This window comes from Scleropages formosus, chromosome 5 (genome assembly GCF_900964775.1).
Source record: "Scleropages formosus chromosome 5, fSclFor1.1, whole genome shotgun sequence".
Classification (NCBI taxonomy): domain Eukaryota; kingdom Metazoa; phylum Chordata; class Actinopteri; order Osteoglossiformes; family Osteoglossidae; genus Scleropages; species Scleropages formosus.
The window spans coordinates 35554736-35567951 of NC_041810.1; the positions used below are offsets into that span (position 1 = coordinate 35554736).

Genomic DNA, 13216 nt, shown 5'->3' on the forward strand with positions numbered 1-13216 from the left:
CCCTGACCCCCATAAAATGCAGCTGAGCCTAAATGACGTGCAGTTGAGCAGAGTGAGACGAAGAAGGAATATATGCTGGGGAGTTGGCTCATTATGTTGAGGGGTTTGAGAGGTACGGCGGTGCCAGGAAATGTAGAGCTTTATAGGTAGTAAATGTGACCCTTCTGAAGTCAAGGTAAACCTTTTAGAAAGACTGCTGGGATTTTAAATTGGATGGAATTTGGTCACATGTGTGAGTCTTGGTCAGCATTGTGGCTACTAAATTCTGAAAATGTGGAATCTGTTTAAAGTGGATTTTGAAACCCCTCTGAGGATGACATTACAATACTACATTTTGTTTGTTTGTTCCAGAGCTGGCCGCTGCAGACCAGGTATCTGCTTTCACCTCTTCAGCAGACTGAGGTTCCACAACATGTTAGAGTACCCAGTTCCTCAGCTACTGCGCATACCCCTTCAGGTAATGCACATATTTAACAATGGATATGCATACACTGGGACCTCAACGTATAAACACAGTTGTATCTTTTATGTACAATTGTGTCTCTATCATTTTAAGTCACCTTGGTTAATAAGGTGTGACATATATATAGTGTTCAGTTGGAAGTTGCTTTGGATGTTAACTTTGAACCACAGCACACTGAACCTGAACTTTGTGCTAAAATGCATGGCATGGTGGCACAGTGAGTAGCACTGCTGTCTCACAGTGCATGGGTGGTGCGAGAAGACATGGGTTCGATCCCTGCTCAGTGTATGTGGAGTTTAAATGTTCTCCCCATGTCTGTGTGGGTTTCCTCAGACAGTCCAAAGACATGCTGTTCAGGTTCCCCCGTAGTGTGTAAGTGACAGGGAGTGTGTGTTCTACTTTTGTATTGATGAGTGACCCATTGGAAGTAGTGTATCTAGTAGTGTACGTCACCTTGGTGAATAAGGTGTGTGGGCTGATAAAACTACATAGTTGTTTGGAAGTCACTTTGGAGAAAAAAACTGCTGAAAAGTAAATGTGAAATCAACTTTACTAACTAAAGCTATCTTAAAATCACAGAAAATATAAATGTATGTACTTGGTTTCCTTAACCTGTGAAATATTGACTATTCTTTCCACTCCTGGTCAGTGTTTTCTTTTCCATTCGTAGGACTTTCTGCACAACAATCTCCTCTTGTAGTACATTATTTTTCGAGCAAAATTAAGAGTAATTTCAAGAAACAAATTAGAAAAGAGCGCTGCTCAGTCATCTGGAAAGTTTCTGTCATAGCCTTCATATTATAAGTTCTAGGCTTCAAGAATACCCTTGTCCATTCTCTGTGACTCCGACTCCAAGTCCTCTTTAAACTCCTCTTCCTCCTGCACATCTAAATTTAGTTCCTTTCTCACGTCAGTACGGTTCTATTGAGCTATCTGGTGGAAAAATTTGTAGTGCAGCAGGCGAGGAGTAAGGAACAGCGAGGTGGAGTGAAGTCAAGGCGGCAGACAGATAGATTCATTCAAGAGAGAAGGCAGCCTTGAAAACAATGGAAGCGAGCTGAGGAGGGGGAAAGGTAGGGAATTAGATTATTACAGGCTGGGTTAAGGAGTAGACTAACTGTATTGAGGGGGGAGATTGTCGGAAAAGGATAAAAACGGAGCGGTCCAGGGTAACATTTTTTAGGGAACCGTTAAAGTTTAAGGACTTTTTTGGTGAGGAGTGCTCTGTCACTTTCGATGTGGAAAGGCAGGAGCTGGATCATTATCTGCGTAAGGTGTACTTGGCTTGGCAAACAGGGTAGCAAGCTTGAGTTGCAGTTGGATGTCCCTCCTATAGGGCTGATGTAAGGGTGGGTGATGGTGATGTGCTTGTGACTCTGGAATGTTAAGCAGTGGGTCAGCTGGAGAGGTTGATCTAAGTTGTGTAATGGTATTGCAACAGTGACACACGTTTTGTCCGGTTATAAGATTAGCTTGTTGCAGGGCGCTATATGTGCCACCATGATCAGATAGATGCTCAAGTGTTTGCTTTGGGTTTTTCCAATTCAGTTTATTTCTATAGAGCTCTTCTCATGCTGTGACACAGTGCTGAACAAAGGCAAAAGGGCAAAGAAACAAGGATGACTGTTGACTACAACCTAGCGTAGCACATTATCAATGGATTTATTAAAGCTGTAAGTATGCATCCTGTCCATGGAGGAAAGGAACAAAAAATCTTTTTTGACATTCCTTGATAGAGGAAGAACAAAGTGAACAGTGGGTGGAGCATTTCCTCGAAAACCTTAACCAATCAATTCCCGCGGCACCTTTGACTTTGAGAGTACCACCCCACCTAATGACTTGCCAGTCGAATTAGATGCCATCACAAATTAGGAAATGACAGCGGTTCTGAAAAAGGTGAAGAAAACAAGGCAACTAGGTGTGATGAGATCCCTGCAGAGCTTCTGAAACAGGGAGGTCACAGTATGGTTAATGTATTGAACCAGATCATGAATAGATGCTGGGAAGAAACGTGTGTCTCTGAAGACTAGAGGCAAGGAATCATCGTCAAGTTGCAGAAGAAAGGAAACATGGAATGCAGCAATTGGCGTGGTATCACACTGCAGCCTGTCCCTGGCAAAGTGTTTAGCATCATACTATTTACAAGACTACGTGACGTGGTTGACCAGAAGCTGCGTGAAGTACAAGCTAGCTTTTGTAGTGGGCACTCATGCTGCAAGCAAATCTTCACCCTTCGTAACATCATCGAGCAATGTATCGCGTTTCAACGCCCCTTGGAAATCAATTTTATTGTCTTCAAGTAGGTGTTTGACAGTGTGTATCACCTGGCAATGTGGAAATCTGTAGGGCCTATGGCATACCACAGTCATTTGTCAACACCTTTTATAACCTATACCACAACTCCAAATGCTGCGCGAGGACAATCAATGGGACCCCCAACTACTTTGATGTAATTATTGGAGACGGACGGGGTTGCATCTTGTCACCTCTATTGTTCCTAATAGCACTGGACTTCATGATGAGGCAAGCGGTGGACACAGAGCACCTTGGAATTCTATAGAATGATCAAAATTGGCTGACGGACCTCGATTTCGCCGATGACACTGCCCTTCTGGCTGAGAACCGAGATGATCTGCAGAAATTGACTACTGAACTGGAAAGAACAGCATACAAGGTTGGTTTGAGAATCAGCGCAGAGAAGACAAAGCTGATGAAAACTGGTGACAATACAGCTACCCACCCTCTGCTGAAAGTTGCTGATGAGGCGATTGAAACAGTCGAGCATAATTACAGCAGGCAGTGATGTTGAGCATGACGTCTTCCAATGGCTCTGGAAAGCTCCACGCATTATCCAGCATATCTGCAGTGTCTGGAATGCATCAAACATCACCACTGCACTGAAAATTGGGCTATACTTGTCCATCATGTTACCAACAGCCGTATACGCCAGCGAAACGTCAAAGAACACTGAAAATAGCCCACAAGCTAGATGTGTTCCACCAGAGATGTCTTTGAAAAATCTTGCGAGTAACGTACCACGATCGAGTCACCAACAAAGAAATCCTAACATGGAGTGCACCCAGCCGCTATCCGAAATAGTGGCAAATATCGACTACAGCTGGCAGGACACGTGTTGCGAATGCTGGACCATCGGCACTCTTTGACGGCAATGACCTGGACAACATCAGTAGGAGTGAGGAGGAGAAGAGGCCGACCCAAAAAGACTTGGAAAAACACCTCCAAGGAAGATTTGGCCTGGGAAGACGTCCAACTTGCAGATGCACAAAATATAGCTGCCAGTCAAAATCATTGGAGAGTGCTTTCTGCCCAATGTGCCCAGTTGCACAGGCGGACCTAAGTCCTAAGTAAGTTATGTAGTTACTTGTGTGATGAACATTGGTTCATGTGGTGGAAAATAACAAACTACTTTAGAATTACGTGTCTGCATTTGTATCTTTCTGCTAGTGTAATTGAACACATTGTATTTTTTATGACATATATATATCACTTTGGAGAAAAGTGTCTGATAAATGAGTAAATGTAAATTTCAAGAGTGAATTGGGTTCTGTTACATGGAATAAGGCCCGGAACTGGAAGTTTCTGGTTGATGTGGGTAAACAATTCCAAGTGTTGCATGGTATTGTGGCTAGTAAGTTGCGACCTGATGTGGTGCTATGCTCTGAGAGCGAGCAGATTGTGTACTTTATAGAGTTAAGTGCTATTTGAGGATGCTATAGGAGAGGCATTTGAATGGAAAATGTGAAAGTAAATGGATCTGGTGGCAGGGGGACCATGGGTGGCTGGCACATGTCAGACCAGTAGAGTTGGGCATTAGGGGGTTTGTGGCTAAAGAAAGGCGCTACATCCCTCCTAGTGGAATTTTGTATTGAGAGGCTGCTCACTAAGGTTGGCATTAAAGGAACTGTCTCAGGCCACAGTGGTTGTGGATGAGAAGAGAGCAGGTTAGTTGGGGTTGCAGGGGTCCGAGGGCAGTTAGTAATATTTCAGTAAGGTGGGCAGGAGGTGGCTTGCAGTGGAGGGGCAGCTTGTTGGTAGTACATGTGGAGGTGTGTTGTGCTGGTGTTGATCAGGATGGTTTGAGTTATGGTAATAGTTTACTGAACTGGTGTGTCTGCTGTGTGTGGACAGTCTGACATGTGTGGAGAAGGGTGGATCTGGACTCCAGACTTCACTGTTGAGACCTCCTGAGGTTTATGGGCCCAGTTCAATAAAACACCAACTCGGGGAGGTGCCCCCTTGATACCTTCAATGAAATACCCATGTTGGCACCTTGTGAGTCAATGTGGTGTTTGGGGAGGAGAGTAAGCCAGTGAGTCATGGAGATCTACATATATACCATTGCCTGAATTTTTTTTTTTTTTTTTTTTATTTGTGGCATCATGTGCAAGGTGCTGAGGTTGGAGGAACTGAGCCTAGTGTGCAGCCTTTGATATAATGGCACGGAATGTAAAATCTTGTCCTGTATACATTGAGTGTATTTTTAACAAAAATAACATACGCAGTTATTTGTGTATTGCATAGTGGTTCATATCTTGATGTGTGACAAACTGATTGTACTTAAGAAGAAAATCTCTCCTGTTGATGTGATACGCTTTTTGTGGTGTTCTCTGAAACGTACATCGCTTCTGAGAAAAGCGTTTGCTTAATGAACGTAGCTCTTGAGTGCTGAAATCACTGCCATGTCTACATCCTGAAGAAGTGATGCAGAAAATCTTATTGGTGCTGTTAGTGACTAAGACCTTTGCATTTGCATTACATTATTAGGGTTAGTATCAAGAAAACAATCACGGACACAAAAAGCTGATGCCCCATGCAGCCTGTTGAACTTCTGTTGTCTCTCATGCCTACTCTTCTTATACTGTTCTTTCAGCTCCCTTCCTAAAATGGGTCACGTGCATTTGACAGAAAAATAAGTGAAGAAAGTTCACAGTTTAGTGGGGAAAGTATTTTAAAAAAAAAAGTGTAATATTTGTAACATGAGGTACCAGCCTGTCTATGAATGCATAAATATAAATGCATCATCACCCTTTCTTGCATGGACACCGATTTTGTGTAGCATCCACAATAGTCATGGATACTGCATGGTATTTCACTTCTGCTCCTCTCTGCTTGTTTCAGCAATCATTTTTGGCTGGGAGGGACTGTCATGCTCATTATCTTCCTTTGTTGTTAAAGGAGCTGTGTCTCTACACCAAGCTGCTGGCCCCTATCAACTGCACCATTCCGGAGTTTCTCTCTAAAGCACCCGAGGCTCCACCAACACTCACTGTGAAACATGCAGTGCAAATGCTGAAGGTAATTTCAGAATTTTTTTTTTTGCCTCTTATGCTGTTGACCCTTCTTTGCCAATGTCCACCCCCAAAACATTTTGGGCTTCCATAGGCAATTGATGCCATGGACCAGTGGGAAGACCTGACAGAACTAGGGTATCATCTGGCAGACTTGCCCATTGAGCCACGCCTTGGAAAGATGGTGCTGTGTGCAGTGGTTCTCAAGTGTCTGGACCCCATCCTGACAATTGCCTGCACACTGGCGCACGGAGAGCCCTTCGTTCTGCCTACCCAAGCATCTCACAGGAGGGCAGCCATGCTGTGCAGGAAACGGTTCACTGCTGCCTCCTTTAGTGATCATATGGCTCTTCTCAGAGCCTTTCAGGTGAGTCCCTATTCGTGAATTCATGTGAAGTGTATCATTAACTTTGAAGGGCGCTGAGTATGGTTTTCAGTGACGTGGTTAAAATTTTATCTTGTTAGGCAGGTTTTTGTTTTTAAGAGTTCAACATATAATGTACAAGGTGTGCTCTGCTATACATCACCAAGATAGACCAAAAAAGTGGGCAGTGTGGCATAAACATTTGAGAAGAACTATCTATTCAGCTTGTCATTCTTTTTTCTGGGGATGCCTTAGATTGTGTTTGATCAGTCTTAAAGATACTTGTGATGAACAGACGATGGAAATACAAGATGTTATCTTGTACCGTATAAATTCATACCTTGAGCAAGGAAGATTTAAAGCAAGACTGTAGTAGCAGAAAGCAAACTGATAATCCATGGAGGCGGACAACATGCGTTAAAAGGCTTCATCAGACACATTTAATTTGTATTAGCCTTCTAATGCATTTGTTAGGGTATTTCAGTTTTCCATCCTTGTGATGTTATTTTATGAAGTTATTAGTAAACTTTGTGTTTGGTTAATGTTTTAGGAGGTTGTTTGTATGTTATGGTAGGTACCACAGTAAATTCCACATTGGTAGCAGGAGGCAACAACAAACACAATATTCCATTATAAAAGACATGTACACACTGGCTGCAACTGTTTGTCCCGGGTGTGGTCACGGCAAACCGGAGCCCCATAGGACTTGAATCCCAGACCCAGCATACAGCGGGCCCCGTCCAAATGCGCTGTACCACCGCGCCCCCCTCCCAAAGACATGTAGTATGTGTAATTTTTTCATAAAACTGCCTTATATAATCCTAGGATAGTTGTTACATAGGAATTTATAAGATGACTTACTTCTGTTAACTTTGTTTTGAATTAAATGCGTTCTTCCTCGAAATAGCTGTGGAGATTGTACGTTCATTCAACATACACAGGATAAGATGTTACAACATGTGCGTGTATAACAACGGCTATACACAAGGCCCAGTTTAACCGACCTCACCACCTTGCACAAGAAGCCACAGAGAAAACAACCAGCATCGTCCTCATGCATCTCCGTGACTTAAGACCAAGTGGCTTAATCTCCTCCCCCAACCGCCATACCAACCACAGGGTGCCAACATGGGTATTTTACTGAGGTTCTCAAGTGAGCACCTCCCACCATCTGCATTTTGCTGAATTAGGCCCATGACACCTCAGTAAGGCTCACCAGTGAAGAATAGTGTCCCAAACCCACCCTCTTCCACACACAGCAAACGCACCAGGTCCACAAACTCAAAACCATCCCAATTGAACCAAACGTCCATACATACTACTCATAGGCTGTTTCCCACTGCTAGTGAACGGCCACCAACTTTACAGAACCATTACACACCTCCCCCCAACCTGCAACCCCAACTGCCCAGCTGCTTTCTTCTCATGCACTGACTTACCTTCTCAGCAGCCTCAGACAGCTCCTTCACTGCCACCCTTAGTTAACGGCTTCAAAGACCAAATTCCACCAACAGTGATGTAACTGATTTAACCAACCCCCCTGACACCTACCCCTACCAGTCTCGCATAAAACAGCTACCCACAGTTTCTTGCCTCCACCCATAAATTTGCATACTTCAACATTTTCCATTCATATGCTTCTCCTATAGCATCTTCAAACAGCACTTTTAGCTCTACAAAGTACACAGTCCGTGTGCACTCAGAATATAACGTCAGGTTACAATGAAGTAAACGCAATAGCCTGAGGGACCTGGAGCTGTTTACCCATATCAGCCAGCAACTTCTAATCCCGTACTTTATCCCATCTTCCAAGACATGTCTGCTCTTACAACGTTACTCTTTCCCACCCAAACAGACTCAGTTGTACTATTTACACTACTGATGGGAAATGTATTCACCACAACATACTTTCTCTCTAAAGCCCCCGCTAGGCATTGAAGCACTTGATTATGGTGCCAAGGCTCCCCTGTGCCGAACTAACCTTATATCCGGACAAAATGTGCCTCACCTTTACCACACCGCTACACAACTTACAAGAACCATTGCCAACTACCTACATACTCACATTCTCTGGCATCGGCAGCCCGTCGTACGTCACCCCAATGATGAATTTGATGCGACTCGCCTCCACAGCCTACACGTCTTGCCAGCGTAGCCTCCGTTTCTCCATGCCATCCCAGTTCACCCACTGACCCTGCTTTACCTGTGTGACTGCCTTTGCACACCTCACCTCCTCTCGCTGCTCCCGAGCATGTTCCAGCACCAGCTGCAGTTTCCGGAACAGTCTTCAGCTGCTGCATCCAGCCAGAGGCAAACCCCACCTTCCCCTCTGTGCCTCACCAGCAACATCCAACAGCTGCAGAGACCCTTTGAAGCGCAACCCTAGGGTTCCACCCCGTACCTGTCCTTACCGACGGAGCCTCCTTACTCACCATCTCATCGTTCGACTCCACCAATGTCATTTCTGAACCCATTTTAGCACAATATACTCTTCCACCAAACCGGTCAGCAGTAGCTCCAGCACACACCCTTACTGCATCGTGTTACACTACTTAAACATCCCAACCACTTTCGTAGCGCCTTACTAGTAATTGTCTTCAGTTTCTCTACCTCCCTGATCTGCAGCAACAACCCAAACCACAAACACCACAACTTTAATTTCCCAGGCAGGAGGAATATGTCAATACCCGTCACTACCACCTCTCTTAGTTCCTCCGACCTTCTTATCACTCCACATGGAACAATATTATCTACCCAGGCCTTTGACTGGTTTCTCTACAATAGTGGGAATTACCTTCTCACCGATACAGAACCTCTCCTGCACCACCTTTCCACCAGCTTTCGACAGACTCCTCAGATTACTAGGTTTAATTGCCAACTTAGCCCATTTCAAATTATCGTTCAATTTAGAGCACAAACACCAAGTACAAGGGGTCGTTGCTGTAACATCCATAAATGTTGTAATGGGAGGGAGGAAGCTGTGTCCTGTCCCACAGCCTCTCGCTGCCAACAGCTCACTTGGAAGCCCTTATAACTTCCATTACCATTGTGGACATTAGTGCTGACATTGTACAGCCAACTATAATTCCAGTCTGCAACTGATGCCAAGACATTGTGTAGCTTTCTGTGCTGAAACAGAATCGAATATCCCCAAAGTAGGCTTTATCATACCAAGTCACTGGTCACAAATACAGAGAGATACATCTAGGAAGCATTGTGTACTATAGTAAGGATGTATGTAGTACAGGCATTTCCTCATCAGGTGGCCAAATGTTTAGGGAAAATGGCTATATATAAATTCTACATAATTTGGCACAAAAAATGCTTCATTGTATTTGTGTAGGGTAGGTAGGGTATCTGCTGTTAAGTGGGATTGTACTTCGAGTGACCTCTCATGGCTTTTCATGGTAAGGGAGGATACAGAAGTGCTTTACTGTTGCCTTTTGCGTATGTGTTTGGATTGCAAACATGGGGAAAACATGTAATCTGTGCACACCCTGAGCCAGTCTTAAATCTGTGTTTGAATGTGGAGCTCAGGAAGTGCTTGTGAGTCACGAGCCTTACCTGCTGCACCACCATGCTCTACATGTTTGTATAAAGAGACTTTAATTGAGAAATGTTCCTCAGGGTTGATGAAATGCAGATATGGAAATACTGGCCCAATGCATCAGTTTCAAAAGCCTGTATGTATTGATGACCACTTGACTAATGGTAGATCATAATAAAATCATAATATAAATCGGATGTGTGCTTGGAATAAGTGACATCTTGACTGTTTTGGTCATGTACCTCGTGTGTATGACGTGCTGTTTATCTCGTACTGGGAACTGATATCTGATATTGTGTGTAGGCATGGCAGAAGGCGTGCAGTGATGGCTGGGAGAGGGTTTTCTGTGAGAAGAACTTCCTGTCACAAGCGACCTTGGAGACCATTATTGGAATGAGGACTCAGCTGCTGGGACAGCTCCGAGCCATAGGTATTGCTCTCCCATTGCATTGTCACTGAAACTTACTGGCAACTGAAACACCATGTTAAATTTCTTGTCTTTCTTTTGTGCTTTTATTTGCCCTCAGTGTGCAGCTCAAGATGGTGTTTTTGTAACTATTTGTGTTGGGTCATATTTAACCTGACATTTGATTGGTGTAGGATTTGTACGGGCACGAGGTGGGGGGGACATTCGGGATGTGAACCTGAACTCGGAGAACTGGTCGGTGGTGAAAGCTGCCCTGGTGGCTGGCATGTACCCCAATGTCATACTTGTGGATCGGGAGAGTCACTGCCTTCGTGCATTCAAGGAGAAGAAGGTCCATTTTCACCCCACTTCTGTGCTCAGCCAGACTCAGTTTAAAAAGGTAAGTCATGACAATTTCTGAACCTTCTCCTTCACTACTTACGTTATTGACATACGGTGTGCAAAAAATATTAGGGCAGCTGTGGCTACAACAACTACTGTTCATAATAGTTTCACTTAACTTGTATGTGTGGAAATATTGTGGGCACAATTCTCAGTATCTTACCGATATCTAAGCAGTTTTTTCTGAAATTTTGAAGACACCCAAGAAAAAGGGGTGAACTGTATTTTTCATTGTTTTGGCACCATGTCTGGGAAAAGCACTATGGCAGTGGTGAAGAAAGAGGTACAATATAGACCTGCAACTTCAGTTGCAAAAGCTTGCCAGACATTGATTCAGTTAAATGTATTTTTTTTATAGGGCTCTTCTCACACAGTGATGCAGATCACTGAACAAAGGCAACAGGGCAAAGAAACAAATAAGACAATTGACTGTATACTAGAGTAATACATTATCCATGCAGTTATTAAAGTCTTAAGTATTTCTACTGGCCGTGGAGGACTGGAACAGAAAAATCCCACTGAAAAAGTCAAGGGAGAAAAATAACTTCTAAGGATCCAAGTGCCAGTGGCTGCCCCTCCCACCCCTCCTACCCATCCTGGGCATTCTAGATTGAAAGACTTGAGTCAATTTACAGGTAATAGTAACATCGTAGCTGAGTGTGAACTTGATGTCCCACTTCATAAAGGTATGTCTCATCCATCGTGGCAGGCAGTCATAACCCTCAGTCAGCATGGGGCGCTGCTTTTATGGTTGGCCTCCTCAGGTTTCATCACAGAGAAATAATGCTCAACAAGAGAGAAATTGTTAGTGAATGATGATTTAAAGAGGTTAAAAGGAAAAAGGCACAGCCTACTGGAATTTATTGTGTGGTTACCTTAATACAGTAATACCTCGCCCTACGTCGTTTCTTGTTGTGTTGATTTCGACTTTACGTCGGTTTTTTGTTAAATATATATGGAAAAAATACAGTTAGTCTTGAGTCGGCTGACGCGACTTTGTCAGCTGAAAATATTAAAAATTGTTAATCTAAAAATCACTTAAAAACAATAAAAAAGTAAAATCAAATAAAAATATACGTTAAAATATATAAGATGATACATTGTAATCTCTAAAATCAATTAAAAGCTTAAAAATAAAAATATTGTCTCATTTACCTGCTATTTGGCTCCGATAACGTTGAGTTCCGCCGCGTGGCGTCGTCGTTTGCCGCCAGTCGATTCAAACTTGTGTTTGTGCTATTCGCAGTGTCTCGTTTCGTTGCATTTGTGACTAATATTTGCCCCCATGGCTATGAAGAAAGTTCCTAGTGCTAGTGGTAAGCGTCATGCTATATCATTGGAAGATAAAGCGGCTATGATGAAACGTCATGAAAACGGTGAAAAGGTTGCTGCTATAGCTTATGCCTTCGGTTTGAGTCGGATGACAGTATTGTCAGTGCACGAATTTTATCCCATTTTATAATTGAAGTGTATACACTTAAGGGGAACGCTCATTAGGGCTTTATAGGGGGTCTAAATCGGTTTTTAGGAGTTATTTCGTTTTCCGTTGTTTTTCGATTTCACTCGCGCCCTTTGAAACCAATTAACGACGTAGGGCGAGGTATTACTGTAGCGGATACAATGCAGAGCAGGTTGCAAGATTGTGTGGTCATTTCCTGCTTGGGTTGTAGTTAGTGTGATCTTGACCAGCTTCTGGAACCACTCTTCACCACCTTCCTGGAGGTGTGCAGCAGACAGAAAATCTATTGCATTTTGTCAGTTTCTAAGATTAGGAAATTACAAAGCACATATATTTCTTTTGTGTTTTTGCCTAAAATTTGGGATCAAGTGCCAACTGAAACCACTTGTTAAACATTGTGTTTCCTTCAACTGGCAACAACTAATTAGGCCAGAGGTGAGCCAACTAAGTTCTGATGTCTCCTTACAAGCTTCTTCGTGACTTTTTGTCTGTTACAGATAGTCATGAAAAACACACACATACACACACTTTCTGAACCGCTTGTCCCATACGGGGTCGCGGGGAACCGGAGCCTAACCCGGCAACTCAGGGCGTAAGGCTGGAGGGGGAGGGGACACACCCAGGACGGGACGCCAGTCCGTCGCAAGGCACCCCAAGCGGGACTCGAACCCCAGACCCACCAGAGAGAATGACCTGGTCCAACCCACTGTGCCACCGTGCCCCCCGTCATGAAACAGATAATCACTAATAGGGACTTAAATGATATGTTGCACTGTGTGAAGACTGTGAGCTCTGACCATCAAAACTGATGGCACTGCCTCCTCACTTTAGTAAAGAGTGCCAGTAAATGAATCCATGAGCTCTGTGAACAGGCTGAGAACGGCATATGTGCGAAATGCTGCCTTGTGTTCTATTCACGTTATTTTCATCAATGAACTGTCTGACTGGGTGGATTTCCTCCAGGTGCTCTGCTTTTCTCCCACACTCCACAGATGTGTAGTTCAGGTGAATTGCTGTGTGTGTGTGTGTGTGTGTGTGTGTGTGTGAGAGAGAGAGAGAGATAGAGAAAGGGAGGGAAGCTACCCTGTGATGGACTGGCATCCCAAACATTGGTGACTCGAAATTGCCCCTGGTGTGTGTGAGAATGAGTGTGATGGTAATGGAATTCCATCAATATTAAAACGATGGTAAATGAAATTACAATGATTTGATAATGTGTTTCGATATTCAGTATGGCCTTTTTTGGAATGTGGGAGGAAACCGGAG

The 13216-nt window shown here is 43.7% G+C and overlaps 1 protein-coding gene across 4 annotated transcripts in view; it reads left to right on the forward strand.

Moving 5' to 3' along the window:
- Nucleotides 1-13216, forward strand: part of ythdc2 (YTH domain containing 2) — a 40957-nt gene that overhangs the window by 19405 nt on the left and 8336 nt on the right. For all 4 annotated transcript variants that reach the window (XM_018734397.1, XM_018734396.2, XM_018734399.2 and 1 more), the window contains exons 19-23: nt 352-457; nt 5660-5779; nt 5867-6139; nt 9987-10113; nt 10284-10489. In XM_018734397.1, coding sequence (XP_018589913.1) covers nt 352-457; nt 5660-5779; nt 5867-6139; nt 9987-10113; nt 10284-10489 — 832 coding nt within the window. The remainder of the gene's footprint in view (nt 1-351; nt 458-5659; nt 5780-5866; nt 6140-9986; nt 10114-10283; nt 10490-13216) is intronic.